General features: G+C 38.6%; 2 protein-coding genes across 7 annotated transcripts in view; both read left to right on the top strand.

The window, feature by feature from the left end:
• The window catches only part of akap11 (A kinase (PRKA) anchor protein 11), a 233,014-nt gene extending 222,275 nt beyond the window's left edge, over positions 1–10,739 (top strand). For all 6 annotated transcript variants that reach the window (XM_055059790.1, XM_055059792.1, XM_055059796.1 and 3 more), the window contains one exon: positions 10,699–10,739. The gene's annotated coding sequence lies outside the window, so the exon portion shown is untranslated. The remainder of the gene's footprint in view (positions 1–10,698) is intronic.
• The window catches only part of kcnh3 (potassium voltage-gated channel, subfamily H (eag-related), member 3), a 137,620-nt gene that overhangs the window by 76,288 nt on the left and 44,833 nt on the right, over positions 1–16,499 (top strand). The window contains 2 exon segments of the mRNA XM_055059798.1: positions 5,855–6,088; positions 11,679–11,813. Of these exon segments, the coding sequence (XP_054915773.1) occupies positions 5,855–6,088; positions 11,679–11,813 (369 nt within the window).

Genomic DNA, 16,499 nt, shown 5'->3' with positions numbered 1-16,499 from the left:
GGCTACCACTCGCTCTGAAAACATCAGAAAACCCCCTGGAAATAATCAATCCACTTCGCAAATGACGAGAGTTTGTGATGCTCCTCACTTTTCTGAGCTAACATTCTTCATAAGCAGACTAAACTCTTGTAAGTTTGTCTAACGTAAAGGTTCATTGCCTGAAGCTTCTTTGTTGTGCTAACGAAGCACGTCTGCTGGATGTTGCAGTTGTTTGTTTCTTTCTGAATGAATGATGGATGCTATTGGGATGCATATTCACATGCATATTTCTTTTTGCCCCACGTTTTAAATTGAGTTCATTTTTGTGGCGATACTGCAGATGGTTTTCCTTTGAGAGCCACAAGTTGCAGATACATGCTCTCTGTAGAATAACTCACTTCCTGAAAGGAGTGGGGAGAAAATTGAAATATTCTATGATATTTTAATGCTTTGAGCTGGACTTGCATACTAAATTTTTTTTTGTTTTTTTAGTTGGTCCATACATGAGAGGAGTTGCTCATGAGATTCTTCTTGTCAGCTCCATTGCAGATTAAAAAGCAAGACCAAAGGTCATGCTTCGTTTGAAGGGAACTTCAAACAGGAAGCTCATCAGTCGTCTTCACAGGACAAGAGAAATGTAAGAGCCAGATATTCAGCAGACACAACAAAAACAAACAAGGGAATGAGGAAAATGTTGCAAGGCAATAAAATCTACTCTCACTGCTCTTTTCTTTCACTTTGTTGTCTGGGTGCTCCCAGTTTTTGAAGCGATCAGGCAGCATAAATATAGAGGAGAGAAGTTCAGCTAAAGGAAAAATATCACAAATATTTACTCTGACCAGATCTGGGAACTGCAGCAGAGAATTTAACTGGTTCTGTTAAGCAGAGCATTTCATCTGATCAGAACTGCAGGAGTAAACAATGTTTTTCTTTTTGTTTTTTCCGTAGTGCCTATAATGTGACATTGTTAGCATGGATCTGAAACTCGTAGGGACCTCCTGTCCTCCCGCCTCACTTCCTCTCAGCCTGTTCTTGACCACATAGGCGGTAGCCCAGGGCGCCAACTGCTGAAGGGGGCTTTGGTGGGCCAACTCAAAAAAAAAAAGAAAAAAACAACAACAAAAATTAAATAAATATATATATAATATATGTCCAGTCCGTCGCAGATAGAAGTGGAAGAAAGTTCTGTAGTCTGATGGACCAAAATGAAGCTTTTCAGCGGTCAGAACAGATGTTGCATTCCCACTGTGAAGCATGGTGGTGGGAGCATCATTCTGTGGGGTTACTCCTCGGCAGCAGACCCTGGAGGGACTGGAAAGGTACAACCAAAGAATCGTCGACTAAAATACTGACTTGAAGGGGGTGAATATTTATGCACTCTTTTATTTTTAAATATTATCTTTGTAGATCTCTGCAATCAGTTTGACACTAAAGTATCTTTTTTTTTTTTTTTTTTGCTATTTTTTGAGAAATGTTGATGAATACTTTTATAGATGCTGTGCACAGGAAGAACATGAAAACTCCATGCAGAAAGATCCCAGGCTGGGAATCAAACCCAGGACCTTTTTGCTGCAAGGCAACAGTGCTACCAACTGCGCCACCGTGCAGCCTGAATGGAAACATAAAGGACATTATTTTTTTGAAAATAGCCACAAATTCTCAGCTGACTAGCTAGAAGTTTGGGCTGCAGAGTTGAGGCTGAATGATTTATTAGATACTTTTTAAGGCGTGTTGGAGCAGAATGGAGGACAGAAATGATGCCATCCTCCAGACAGAGGGGCTGGTGGTCTTTGATGAGCAGGAGAAGCAGTTCCTCCAGGCTCTGCATGTAGATCAGGCTGACCGCTGCAGGCCTGATGTGGTGGAGATCTAGGCTCCTTGAATAATGGTTGATGTTTTGTTTTTTTATGTGATATGTCAGTAACAGATCTTTAAAACTACCTGGCAACAGTCCTTTCTTTGCACTTAAGGTGAGTGAATGGTCAGTCTTCACTGACAGCTGGTTGAACTACGACAAAAACAACAACAAAAATCTAAATATGTTTTTTATTACGTAACTTTTAAGAAATTAATATTTTTTTACATATTTGTTTAAAATTTTGCAGTGACAGTATGGTATGTGACAGATAATCTGTGAAAAAAATTTAGCTCCTCTGCCTTCTCCTAATGCTAACCAGAAACAACCAATCGGAGCCAGGAGGCGGGTCTTAGCACCGTGAATGATCCTCTGTGTGCCACTGCCCATTCCCTCTTACCTTCCCTCCCTTTCTCTCTGCCATGCTGTAGCTGGGTGACCTGGTCATGAATGGCTGACCTCAAGGGGTTTAAGCATCTTCACTGATAAAACGTTGATGTACAAAACGCCAAGGACAGCACAAAGCATCCATTGTGAACGTTCTGTATCACATTTTTCTTGTTCGGATCTGTCCTGGGTGGAAGGCTGTGCAGAGGGCTTCACATGGGTCAGAGCTGAGCAGCTTGACATTTAAGGTTTTTCTCAGGTAGCCGACAGACTCAGCCAAGAGAGAGTAAGGTGACAGAAAACACATTACAGCACTCTCATGTCTGCAGCATGTCATCTGTCTGGGTTAGATGAGACCTAAGGCTCAAATTCAGAATAAAAATACATTCAGATTTTTGCTTAATGAGCCCTTAGAATTGAAGCTATTCTGCAAACAGTCTGCATGGATAAAAGACAGCATTCGACGGCCAGTGCTCCTTTATAGATGGAGATTGTCCCACTGCATGATGGAGGGGCATTTTCTCCATGGTTACTAATGACTAGGTGTGTAGCTTCTACATTATGCAGTTTTTGATTGCTTCTTACTAATCTCACTTACTCATGAATGTTAATCTTCTTACCTTGTAAAAAGTGTTTGCTGCCAGTACTTATGACTGACTGCTCCAATCCTTCTTTCCATATCAAAAATATACAATAAAATGACAAGTTTAGTTTGCATCCTCATCTATTGCTGCACCATATACCATCGTTACAGCAGCATTTGGCTCCAAACTGCCTGTTTTTGGCATGTGCTTAGGTTGTTTTAATGCCTGTGGCAGCAGAGCAGGATGCTTTCTGAAGAGAGTGACATCATGTTCAGAGGGTCAGTGATTATCCGCTGATTATTATTTCATACGTATGAAATCAAAGCATCCAAATGGAACCATCCCTGTCTTTTGTAGGTGGAGTTGATTTGAACTTCCTCTCGATTTAAACCGAGAGGAGTGAGTATACGGTCAATCGGATGTGAAGGGATTCAGTCTGGGGTTAGGATTAGTTCAGGAAGTGCTTCTTCTTCAGTGTTTCCATCTTGATTCTGACCTGACAATGTCCAACTTTATGAAAATCACATAAGTCCCACCACGTTCCACACACCGACAGCCTCAAACGGTTCATCGGCATGATGTGAATCCATACGTTGTCAGCTCTGATTGGTGTGGCGGCCCAAATGACGCGCAGTCAGTGAGTCAGCAAACAGAGGGTGATCTTGATGCTCTGGCATTTGTTCGTGATGCTGGAGTTGCTAAGGAGACAAAAATAAATGGGAGTAACTTCCAGTGTATTTCTAATGCCTGAGTTCCCTCCCACTGTGCCACTGTGCAGCCCTCTTACAGGGAAATTGGGAATTAAAAATACTTCATACATGCTTAAAGCTGTAAAACATGGTTAAAGTTGTTTTTGTCTAACAGCATTAATAAGTTAAATAAAATAAATCCATTTATTGGGGCTGCTGCCATGTTTGCTAAACTTTGTGGATTTAGCTTTTCAGAAGGCATTTCAGCCGTTTTTCCTGTTCATTATGCAAAGTCATAAGATTTATATCAATCTACTGAAACGTCATTTATCAGCTTAGAAAAGGTTATAAAGCACTCACACAGATCAATCAACACAGATTGATATTATACTTTCAGATTCCCTTATGAGATTTCATTTTATCTTTTTTTTGTAATTTCTCAAATCTACCTAAAGAAGATTTGTTTTTCTACTATTTCTACTATATCTTGTTAAAATGTTTTTACAATATTTTGTGGACACCTGAAAACTTTAACAAAATAATGCAAAAGAAAAAAAAATTCTCAAAAAACACCTGTGTCACACTAAACAGTCAAATGTACATGTATCGGTTTTGGCGAAACTGTCTCTGTATTTACTTGGTATCAAATCAATATTAAAATAGCATCATCCACCTCTGGACTGTCACCTGTTGTTGTGCAGTTCCAGGTGTTGGTAGTTTTACCTGAAAATGCTGCCAAGCCTGAGTACATACACTCCCATAGCACATCCAGACCTCTGGGTATCCGGTGACATCAGCACTGATTCCCAGTGGAGGAGGAAGTGAAGCAGGAAGGTGGTCCTCTCTTCTCCCAGGAGAACAAAAAAAAAAAAAAAAAAACCAAGCAGGAAGGAGAGGAAAGGTTCATGTTTCAAACACAGGAGTAATTAGCTGATATGGATTGTGTAATGGTTGCTTGAGTGACTGATGATAGTCTTAAGGATATTACACGCTACTAACTTGGGGTTTCAGCCAACATCTGCACTGGTGCCTCTTCACCGCGTTGATGTGGTCTTAGGATGATCTTTTTATGCTCCTTTAATAAGTTCCTTTCCTCAGCATTTCATTTTAAGCTCTCTAATGAGCTCATACACACACACAACTTGTGAATCAGCTATCAGATATTTAATATGTTTTCTTACGGGTCCTCTGCGCTGATGGATCGATGAGAACGATGGAGTCCAACAAAACAAATTGTCTCTTTCAGAGCGCTCTTTCATCTGGACGGCTGGAGCCGCAAACTGAATATGCTGCAGGGTAAAAATGTTCCTCTTCACATCTACATGCGTGTGCATACACACACTTGTCAGGAGAATGCTGATTAACAGCCAGAATGTGTTTGAAGGCAGTAAACAGCGTGTGTTCCTGCCTGATTGTAACCGGAGGGTGGACACATGAGCTACTGGTGGCATCAATTAAAGAAAGCTCACGCGGTTCTGTGATGACTCTTGTCATGTTTACTTCACCCGATCAATTCTTGTCAGCCCTCTCCCGAGCCTCCAGCGGGCCGCCTGGGCTCGTCACGTTTGAGTAAAAAAATGAGCCCAGTGCTTGGTTTAAGGATTTGATTCTCTGTTTTAATTCTCTGATTGCTGTGAAATTCAACCTGCAGGGGATGAAAATATTTGACGAGTAAATACTTGGTTTTTCTTGCGTGTGTGTAGAAAACAGAATATTTTTGTTCTTCTTTGATGTATTTCAGTCGGCAAGCATGCAGACCCACTTCTGAATTTTTTGTTCACCACCATTGTTGTTGGACCACAACAACAGTTTCAGAAAGAGTCACAAAATTAGCAGCATTGTTACATGTTGGGATTCACTGCCGACTAAAATCGGAAGAAAATAAACCCTGAAATGACCAATTCTGAATGGCTGACAAACTGATGGATGCATGTAGAAAATCTGCTCTGGTTTAAAAACTAAAATACTTACACACTTCAGTCCTGGACTAGATCACTCTACTCTGATAGCAGATAATTTAAAACTTGACTTGTGACATTTTGAATAATATACAGGATGCATATTTGATAAATGATCAAAAGTAAACGATTTATAAGTTGATTGTTAGGAATGTATTGACATTTAGTGGTCAGCAAGTTCTTAAATTTTGTTCATCCCTAGTTACTAACACCGATGTACACAGGAAATGAAAAGTTTCTTCCCACTAAACTCCATCCCCTAATCATCTTTATTTTATCTTTTTTTTTATCCCAATATCAATTGCTATTGGTATTGGGACCGTACAATATCGTGTTGCACAACACTCTCTATGAGTGCAAAGTGGCTGCTGTTCTGATCGCTCTCCTGTTTGTCCTCCACAGACAGTAACTTTGTCCTGGGGAACGCCCAGGTCCAGTCCCTGTACCCCATCGTCTACTGCTCCGACGGCTTCTGCGAGCTCACCGGTTACGCCCGCGCCGAGCTCATGCAGAAGAGCTGCGCCTGTCACTTCCTGTACGGCCCGGAAACCAACGACCGCTCCACGGCCCAGATCCAAGGCGCGCTGGACGACAGGGGGGAGTTCAAAACGGAGCTGGTGTTCTACAAGAAGGAAGGTGAGACCAGAACCTGCAGGGTTCTGGATCCGTCAGCAGAAACACTGAGAGTCACTTCAACTCATTCTGTGTTTGTCCTGGACGAGTTTCTAGTCATGTCAGTTCTTTGCTTTTCCTGAGTATCCATAACACTTCAACTTTCTCATATTTTGTCGCATTATAGCAAGCTTCATTGTGTTTTATTAGGATTCAACTGTATGTTAGCAAAGACAGTGGATGGTGGAAAAAAAAATAAAAATAAAAAAGAAGTAAATTCCCACCAAAAATCAAACATTTTCAGATTAATCTCAGAAATTGTCAAGAAAAAATAAGTCTTAGAAGTAATTAGAAGGACACTGAAATTTTCAGGGTTTTTTCTATATTTTATTCTATAGTACTTGTAAGAAAAATATAGCAGAAAGACCTGCAGCTGTAAATGCAACAGAGTATGGACTGATGAAGGCCCAATCCTACAGGAGAAAAAGAAACCATTGTTATATTTTTAAAAATGTTTTAAACTATACATCACTCTTCTTCCATTTTATAATTATGTGCAAATTTGGATGTATTTGTTGATTCAACTTAGGGCTGGAAAATAAATCAATAGCATATATTGTGATAAACACATAATTAATTTTCAATAGATCATAGGTTTGAAAGAATTTAGCTGTCCAACCTCACAGTTAGCAAATCAAGGTGGCATCAAGAAACTGACTCACTCTTTGTTTACCTAGCAACAACCTGTAGAGTAACTTGTGCAGCAGCAGTATCAGGTTTCACCACCGGCCTCAGAACTGCTTAGAAATTTTTAAAAAATGACAGAATGCAGAGAAAACCGTGGCTAAAACAGAAAAGGTCACATCTGCTGGATTTCTGGCACTATGTCAGTAATTTAGAACAAAAACTAATCAATAATTATTGATATTGGCTGATATCATATTGGATGGATCCTTATGTCTAAGAAAGATACATTAGATCTAAGAAAATTGACTTTGTAGTTGTAACATCCATGTGCAAACTGGAACGGTCTCCACTAAGAAGTCATTTTTACTGGATGAAGCCTGTGTGTTACAGAGCATTAGCTTCAGTGTCGAATCAGTTATGCAGACTCTGCTGAGGTTGTTGTAACCGTTGTCAGATTCGTTGTTGCAGCAGAATGTGAGAGCAAACGTTGCATCACTATAAGTCATATTGCTAAAAATGTGACTTGATTTTTCTGCCATTGAAAAACGTTGATTGTTGTTCAGCCAGACACCAGAGAGAAGGGTGGGAGTTGAGTAGCATCAAGAAACTACAAATTATTTCATTTATCCTAAAGAAAAAAACATCAATCCAAAGAAAAACAAAATGATTGAGAGAAATGAGGTTTGTGAAAGAAATAGAGAAAAAAAATTTCTTCTGGTTAATTCACTTTGGGTCCACATGGGATACATGTGTAGCACATGTGCCTCACATGGGATGCATGTTTCACGTGTGCATCATATTTTACGTTCTGAAATATTTTTAAATGTGAGATCAAATGTGATGCACAAGTTTTAAATGCGTGTCATGTGTTTTCACATGACACGCATACATGTTGTATCACATATACAACATGTCACACATGTTTTATGTGATGCACACATAAAAACATGTGCATCACATGGGCTACCCATGGGTATCACATGTTATATTTGATACACATGTGGTAATATGTGATACCACATGAGAATCACATGGGGTTTTACCATGGAACGTTCCAAAATCACATGTGTACATGTGATTTTACATGTGATTCATGTAGTTTACAAGTCGTTCACATGTGAACATTTCTGTGAAGCACATGTGCATTTTTTATGAGTTTCACATGTGAATTTCATGGGATTTTTTTGAAGTAAATCAGAGAATATGCTGTTAAATGGACTCAGAGTATCAGTAGATAAAAGGCAGAAGTCCTGGAAATGCAATGGATCTACACATTGCATTTTGTTTTTGTTTTTTTCCATGATTATTATAATTCGTTTTCCTGATGAAAGTGAAAATATCTCCACAGAAGAAGCACGAAGAGTTTGAAGCTGTTCCTTTTCCAAGGACTCTATTTTTAGGGATTCTCCTCCACACGCTCCTTCTGAGAAATCTGCTCTTTGTGACCGGCTCCCAGTTATTAGTGAGTGATGTAGTCATGTGCAGAATCCAAATCAAGTTCAAACAGTTTATTTCCCCTCTCAGAAGTGTAAATTTGTTGAAAACAAAATCTGCCAAAGGGAATTCCGGGAAAGAAACTCTAATTATTATTAACTGAGTTGTTGTTGTTTTTTCCTTTCTATGGTTTAAAATCATAACTTCTAACATTTAAGGAAACTAATTGGCAGATCTAATACTAATGTGATATTGCAACTGGACATAATTAAAACATACAGTATAAAATAATAAAATACTCAAACTATTTAAATCCAGATCTCTGCAAGAAACCAGAGAGCAGATTGTGATTTGGGGAAACAGGACAACCGAACCCTGGGGGAGTGAAAAATGAAGAAGTTTGAAGAAATTTTGCAACTGTGGCATTTTCATTAAATAAGAAATGAAATTAAAATCACTTTTGAATATGCTCATTATTCAATAAGTCATGTAAATGTCATGCAAACAGTTGCATGACATGCTAATTCAGCCAATCAGAGGACACGTCGACATCTCATTCAGGGTTGGAGCGACAAGCCCCGCCTACTTGTGAGCGGTACAGCATTTTGGGGAAATTGTGGTCGGCGAGTTCTGGATTCAACATCTTGCATCCAGAATGGTACAACATCGTCTGAGCAGTGATGCTGTGAGAGTTCTGTTTTCACCAGTGTTAACGTCCAATTGTGGATCAAATGACTTGTGTGATGCAAAAACAAAGTTTTTTCATTTTAGTTTTGCGAAATACATCAAGTACTTACAGCTGGAAAACCCCCTCATCCGAGCATGACCTTTTTTTCATAGAAAATTTGAGTTTTTTTCCAAAATTGTCAAATAAGTTTTCTTTCAGGAAACTTATTTGCGTAATTTCAATTTGTGCAATTCTATGCTTAATGGAAATGCAGCGACTCTGTGGTATGGCAGACTGCAAAATTCTAAGCCACAATCTTTACGCTCCTCAGAGGTGTAAAGAGAGAATGCAGGTTTTCATCCATCTGTATGACGATGATGATGATCTCATTATACCTTCGGCTCTCTGTAGTGATTAAAATCATCCTGTTCACCCACAATGAATCGCTCAGGGAACTTGATGTCCAGGGAAATCATTTCCACGTTAATATGCTCACTGCCATCTCTTATGCACCGCCAAGGCCTGCATTAGGCTCCAAGACGATATCACACTTTAAAATGACGCTCCAAAATGACTTTACTCTAAGTGAAATGTGGGATTGTTAGGAGCACACAAAGTTGAGCTTGAGGTGAAAAGGCACCTTGTTTTTCAGGACTCCTCAGATTGGAGTCCTGAAAAAACTCCAATCTGAGGAGTTTCTTTTCCTCAGATTGGAGGAGAAAAACCTCCTCCAAAGGAGGTTTCTCGAACCATTTTCAGATACAAATGCATACATTTTGGGGTTTGCACATATAGTTACAGAGGTTTTGCATATTCTTTGTAAATCTTGGGTAGATTCACCGGAAATCATCCATAAAAATAATTCTTCTTGTCTTTCCATACTTTCTGAATTGGCTTAATTTCTGGACCTCTAAAAGGTCATATTGACTCTGCCTAGTCTGTTCTCCATGGCTTTTGTCACCTCTATTATCATTTCTTACCACTTTGCGTTGGTCTGTCACATACAATCCCAATTAAATACAACTCTGTGGGTATAATGTGACAAAATATAAATAATTTAAAGAGTTTTCTTTGTTTCTGCATCTAAAAATATGAGACAAGATACAAATCACCTAGAGAAAAAAGAGTTACTGTTCTCTAATATGGATCAAATGTGATTAAAGAGAAAAACTTGTTCACGCCTGAGATAAGCTCCTACTCTTCTGGCCTGTTCAGATTGAACGTCTCCACTCATACTGGTTCAAATTTAGCTGAATAAGCTGAAAATCCTACATTTTGCTTCTCTTTTTTTCTCGTGATTTTGTATTCTGGCACCTTTCTGACAGGTTTGTCTTCTTTGTGAATACAAATGTTCTTATCTACGAGGCTAAGACCTGCATAAACACCTGCCAGGATAAGATTTAAATTATCCTTGGAGCCGCTGCCCAGATTGCTGGAGCCCAGAGCCCCATAAGACGAGGCTGTTTCCTTCTTTCTCTCGCTCCTCCCTCATATGCCTTTAACCTGACAAAATGTTCTCTGGTTTTAAGTTTTTTGGGTTTCTCATTACCCACGATGCACCTTGGGGAGCAGGTGGGCTGCAAGTGAAGCTTTAAAAAGGAAGCAGAGCTTTTCTCCTGGTGAAAATGTGATGTCATTTTTAGCAGTTAGTCAGCATTATGCATAGCATTTGTAATTCAGCAAAATTACCACTGCATACTGGGTTTAATTCCCTGTCTGGGGTCTTTCTGCATGGAGTTTGCATGTTCTCCCTGTGCATGCTGAGTTATTTCCTGGTACTCCGGCTTCCTCCCACAGTCCAAAAACATGACTGTCAGGTTAATTGGTCTCTCTGAATTCTGCCAAGGTGTGTGTGTGTGTGTGTGTGTGTGTGTGTGTGTGTGTGTGCGTGCGTGCGTGCGTGCGTGCGTGTGTGTGTGTATGGTTGTTTGTCCTGTCTGTCTCTGTGTTGCCCAGCGACAGACTGTCCAGGGTGAACCCGCTTCTCGTCCCAAACGTTTGCTGGAGACAGACCAGCATCTCCTGACTCCACTAGGGAACAAGGGTGTTAGAAAATGGGTGGACGGATGTATATGTATGTTTTAAATGCATTCAGAACGACACTTTTAATCTGACAGAGTAAAACAGGTAAAAGATCAGAATTGTTCTTAAAGCTCAGAGGAATTTATGTCCCTTATTATTTAGAGTTGTAAAAAGTTACCAAAAATCTCAATTCTTTATTATTTATTTATTTTTTGCCATGAATGATTTTTGACTGATGTTCAGTAAAGTGACTTGGAAACTTCATATGCGTTATCGTACAGGTTGTTCCACATATTTTGAACAATAAAAGCAAAAATGTAATATTTTGTCTACAAACCAAAAGCAGCTTAGGTTGTGTTTTTGTTTCAGATGAAGGGAAACATTCAAATTAGATCCTGATTTAATTCCTTCTCCACGTGGAATCCAGGAAAACAACAGCTGCAAGTTAAAAGATTCTTGTGTTGTTTCAAAGCTCTGATGAATACGAATCACAGTGAAGAAAAAACAAATTGTTGTCTCTGATTCAATGAAATTTGTTGTATTCATTCCGAGATGTCACATGGCGTTTCGGACACTAACAGAAAAATAAACACCTTCAAATAATGAGTGGCACATAACATTCAGCAGCGTCTCAAGGCAATCACTTTGACAGGAGATTTCACCGGTAGATTGCTCTGTCACATTAATGAGAGGCAGAGAAGATGACTTCTGGAAAGTTTGGTGAGATCAGCGTGACGTTAATAAGCCGCCAACATTGCTGTACGTTCCCCATGAACATGCGCTCACGATTAGTTCTCCTTCCAGGTACAAAGTTCTGGTGTCTGCTGGACATCGTGCCCATTAAGAACGAGAAAGGAGAGGTGGTTCTGTTCCTTGTGTCCCACAAAGACATAACCGAGAAGAAGATGGAGCAGGATCCTGAGCAGGGGCCTGAAACCGGTGAGTGAATAAGAACGCATGTCCAAAAATAACCTCAGACTGGCTTTGACATGTCATCTGAGACAATCTTTACCGCACATGGAAGGATTCCAGGAGTTATTTTGGAGGTTTGCCAAAATAAAACTTTTTTTTTATTATTTCTGTTTTTTTTTTATTATGGGGAAGAAAAAAAATTTTTTTTATTTGAAAATTGTGCAAGTTTTTTCCAAAAGGTTTTATTTTTATTTTGGTAAATAAAATACAAATTTAATGTTTATAAAAATAGAATTTTACTCAAAATTTTATGAATATTAATACATTTTAATGTTCTGTTGATTTTCCTTTTACCAACGCACACAATTATCAATCTAAAAACCAGCCATTTATGATAAGCCCTGAGGCAATAGTTTTGATTTTAATGTTTACTGCTGAAAAATTTAATTATTGTCAGATGAATATGAGCAATTTAGGGAGACAGTTTAGGATCTTGTTCTGCAGTTTCTTAATAAGTAGAGTAATTCTAAATCTCGTAGTAATTAATGTGGTTTTTATGACTCACTCTTATAGGCAATCAAAGTTTTACAGTTGCCGTGTGAACTCCGGTGCAGCAAGTGCATCTGGAGTCATTTTCATTGCGTTTTATTGTGTTAAGTTTATAAAGTTTTTTTTGTTTGTTTTTTTCTGAAGTGTTAAGTGTTTGACACCTGTGGTGATGATCTTTTCACGACAGAACGTAACCCACGGGGCTTTGAGAACATCACTTGTTCATGGATGAGCTTTCCACTCTCATATTCTTGACGTAAACATGGCTGCATATCATGTTTACAAGATGAATAAAACATTCCAAGCAGAGCTGCGTAGGACAAACAAAGGAAGCCAGGATGACAAGCAGCCACGTTTGGATTCTGAAGAATGTGAATCAGCCTCTGTCAGCTCAGATGTATGATGATAATTTTCTATTCACATGGAGGAAATCTGCAGCATGAAAGACTTTGCCCTTCAGCTCTCAGGTTATTATGAAAGTAAGCAAACAACAATTAACCATCCATTAATAATTTTAATCAGTCTTCTCCCACAGTACGTTTCACCCTGATTGAACAAGCGACTCTGTCAATTTGAACGTTTGATGAATGCAAATGACGTCCCTAAATGAAATGCACATGCTGCACTGTAAACGTTCAGACGAGGAGCTTCCTCACTCTCGAATGCGATAATCCAGACGCTGACTGAGGAGGGGAGCCACGTTTTAAATTACCGCGGAGAATTATGTGAGTTAATTAGGAGCAGAGAGGAACCCATCCTCGGCTTGAAACTCCTGTACATGAATTTGTTGTTGTTGCTGCTGCGAATTCTGCAAATGAGGCATTTTATGAGCACCTTCTTGTACAATGAAGTTTACCTGCTCCAAACCTTCCAGCTGTCTTGATGACTCTGTCTGCTCTGCATCCTCATGTGGGTGAGGTTGTGAAGGGTTTACATTTTCCTAAAGGAACATCTGAGATAGAAAAGCCAGTAGTCTGAATCAGTGGTTCTACTTTTATTTACTATCCAATGACTATAACATTTTATTAGGTAATGTATTACAACTTTATTCATTTGATTTTGAGTGTTTTACCAGATAACATTTACCACCACTATTCCCTCTTTTGATGAGAAAAAGTTTAATATTTTGATATTAATCCCATCCATTTTTATTTAACCTCTACAGTCTAGGGTTTTTTTGCAGCAGTGGCCCCTGAACGGTTTCTTTTCACAAACTTTTCCATTTCCTGCTTTTCACCTAGGCTAGCTGTGCTAGCTGTGGGAGCAACTTCATGGCAGCGAATCAGAAAGATGAGCATAAAAAGTGACATTTTCCTGAATATCTCCTCTATAAGGACTATTTCTATGTACTATCTACAATATTATAACTTATGTTTTACAATACTAATTGTAAAACAGGTTATGTATTAAAAGAATAAAATGTATGATTTAAAAATATATTCGATTCCAATCTTTTTCTTTTTTTGGCCATGTGTTTTTTTTTTTTATCTTACCTCCATCTTCCTGAGAAGACTGCTTGTATCTTAGGCCACGAGTTCGTCTATAACCAGATCCAGCTGCGTTCATCTATTTATGATTTTTTTTTTTTTGCTTTGTTGTGTTTTTTTTGACTGACCTTCATCAGTTCTTGGTGCCTGCAGTTGTTTTGAATGATTTTGTATGTTTCTCTTGTCTTCCCGTGTGGAAGCAGGGTGGAGGGCCCAAATATGCAAAGCCGTGTGATTGTGTTGGAGTGTGCAGGGTCTCCATGGAAACAGTGTAAGACCCCCAAAAATGTGTTCAGTAATTCCTGAACCTCCAAGCTACACCTCAAGAGTTTTCACATTGATAAGTGTTTTTATGTAGGCAGTGTTTCCATCATGCAGAAATATGCATATTAGGTATGAATGTCTATAAGGATATTTTGTCTGACACTTTATATTGATAAAATTAATGTCACATATTTCATTAAAAACTAGTTAGGTAAACAGCACAGAACTCCAGAGCAACATGCTAATAAAACATCCTGGAAGATGGAGCCAACCTGGCATCTGTACAATCGTCTGTATCGTCATTAAATGATGAATTTGGAGGAGGTTGCCGCTCTACTGTCTACATCAACTTTATCACCATGGCAAACCTTTCACACATTTTCTGTAGCAGAGGCTAAACTTCCAGCACCAGAGAGTCATTAAATTCAGTGATGCTGATTGGCTAAACATTTATTATATTTCCCTAGCAACCACGCAAATTTGCCTATTTAGCTGCTGGGACTCTTTAGACTATCACCTCAGGAGAGAAATGATATCGGTGGAAATTCACTGTTGAATAAGAGTTTTGTAAGTTACTAATATAGGCACATGAGGAAAACTGACTTTTTTGAAAATATGTTTTCTGATCTGCATATGGAGCAGCCGCCACTGGATTTAGTTCAATGTGTTGCTCTGCAGATGCAGAAATAATTTCATTAAAACCCAATTTATTTGACCCACTTCCTGAGCCTTAAGCTCAGAATCTCATTTCAGCAGGTATGGAGAGCAGGAAACAAAAAGGGAGAGGAGAAACAGACGTGGACAGAGGGGGGAATAAACACGGCTCTGCTTAAATAAAATCTGCTAAACATAAAAAATACACCAAAGCAGAAACTGGCCTCACAATACATCAATGAGGAATATAAAGCTTTGGAGAAATATTGGTAAATATTTAAACTTCTCCATGTATATTTCAGCCACAGACTGAAATCATCAGATTAATGTTCTCCAACAAAACCTCTGAGACCAGAATCAGAAACAACTGGATTTACTGAGCTTAAGACATAAGAGTATCAATTCTTCAACATATTTTTACTCAGGTAGCCTATAAGTAAAAGTATTTGATAATACTCATCACCAGAAGGACAAAAATATAAAGCTGAGTGGAAATTTTGTTATTTTAAGACGCAAATAATAATTTATTTAAGTAGCAAAAAAAAAAACTAAAATCAGGCAATAGAACATTTTTCCAAATCAATTTTTCAACAAAAACTACTTTGTTTTTCATTCAGTGAGCAGAGACACCAGAAATGTTCTCTCAAGTAAAAGTAGCAATATTTCATAGTAAAAGTACTCAAATAAAAGGGAAAAGGTACAACATAGTAAAAATACCTCTAAAAGTGATTTTTTTCAAGAAAATTACTCAAAGAAAAATACAACTGATTACAAAACCCAATTCTGTTTATGGGTATCAGAGTAGAGGGGCCCTAATTCAAACACATGCCAAACTTTACAGGTTTACAAAAAAAACTTGTCATTTTTATTATTCCATGTTATGAATTTGCACTTCTTTGTGTTATCAAGTGGCATCTAAATGAAACACAATGCGGTTGTCATGGAGCTGTGATGGAATGTAATAGAACACTCAAGGAAGAAAACCGCAGTTATCAGTTATCTAAATGAGTTCAGTTTAACAAACGTTTACCTTCAGCATGTTTATGCACATACACACACACACACACACACGCACATTGTGGCACGCTGTATGTTCTGACAGAACACAGTCCATGAACAACAGTGAGCAAGAGTGTGAAACTCCTGACCTATGCCTGAAATATTTCCCAAAAGTTTGTTCTTTTTTTTTTGTTCTTGTTGCTGTGACGAGCTGCTTAGGCTGTAAAAGAAGAAGGAGGTTCAGTTGCACTGTTTGTCTGGAGCATAGATAATAGGACTGCACCAAATTGCATTATCCTCACTAAGAAAAACTAGCCAGAATACTGGTATGCCTGAAGACTGGATGAAACCCCAGGGGGATTTGGAGGCTTAGCAGAGCTACGGGCTAACAAGCCTCCTCCAGGAGGCGCTCAGGCTAACGAAGAGTTAGCATTCTGGCTGACATTTCTACCTGCTTCTATAGGACAGTGGAGAACAGACCTAATGTAATGAATCCCTAAAAACCACTGAGAATAGAAAACAAGTGGATTGACATGATTGAGTTATGATTTGGTGACAGTGACAAAATCGGTTTTACAAGTCAAATGAAAAAGGTCATGTTGGGTGTTTAGTTCTATTCCACTGTGACTTTGTCTAATTTCAATAGTTTTTGTCCATCTGTCAGAGCGGATCTGCTTGCTTTTATTCATTGTTAGTTAAATGTTGTTTCGTTTCAGTTTAGTTTTTATTAGTAGTAGTTTTAGTTTTTTCATACTTTGGT

The sequence above is a fragment of the Poeciliopsis prolifica genome, unplaced genomic scaffold (assembly GCF_027474105.1).
Source record: "Poeciliopsis prolifica strain line A6 unplaced genomic scaffold, Auburn_PproV2 SCAFFOLD056, whole genome shotgun sequence".
In the NCBI taxonomy this organism is placed as follows: domain Eukaryota; kingdom Metazoa; phylum Chordata; class Actinopteri; order Cyprinodontiformes; family Poeciliidae; genus Poeciliopsis; species Poeciliopsis prolifica.
This window is presented reverse-complemented; position numbering and strand designations above follow the sequence as displayed.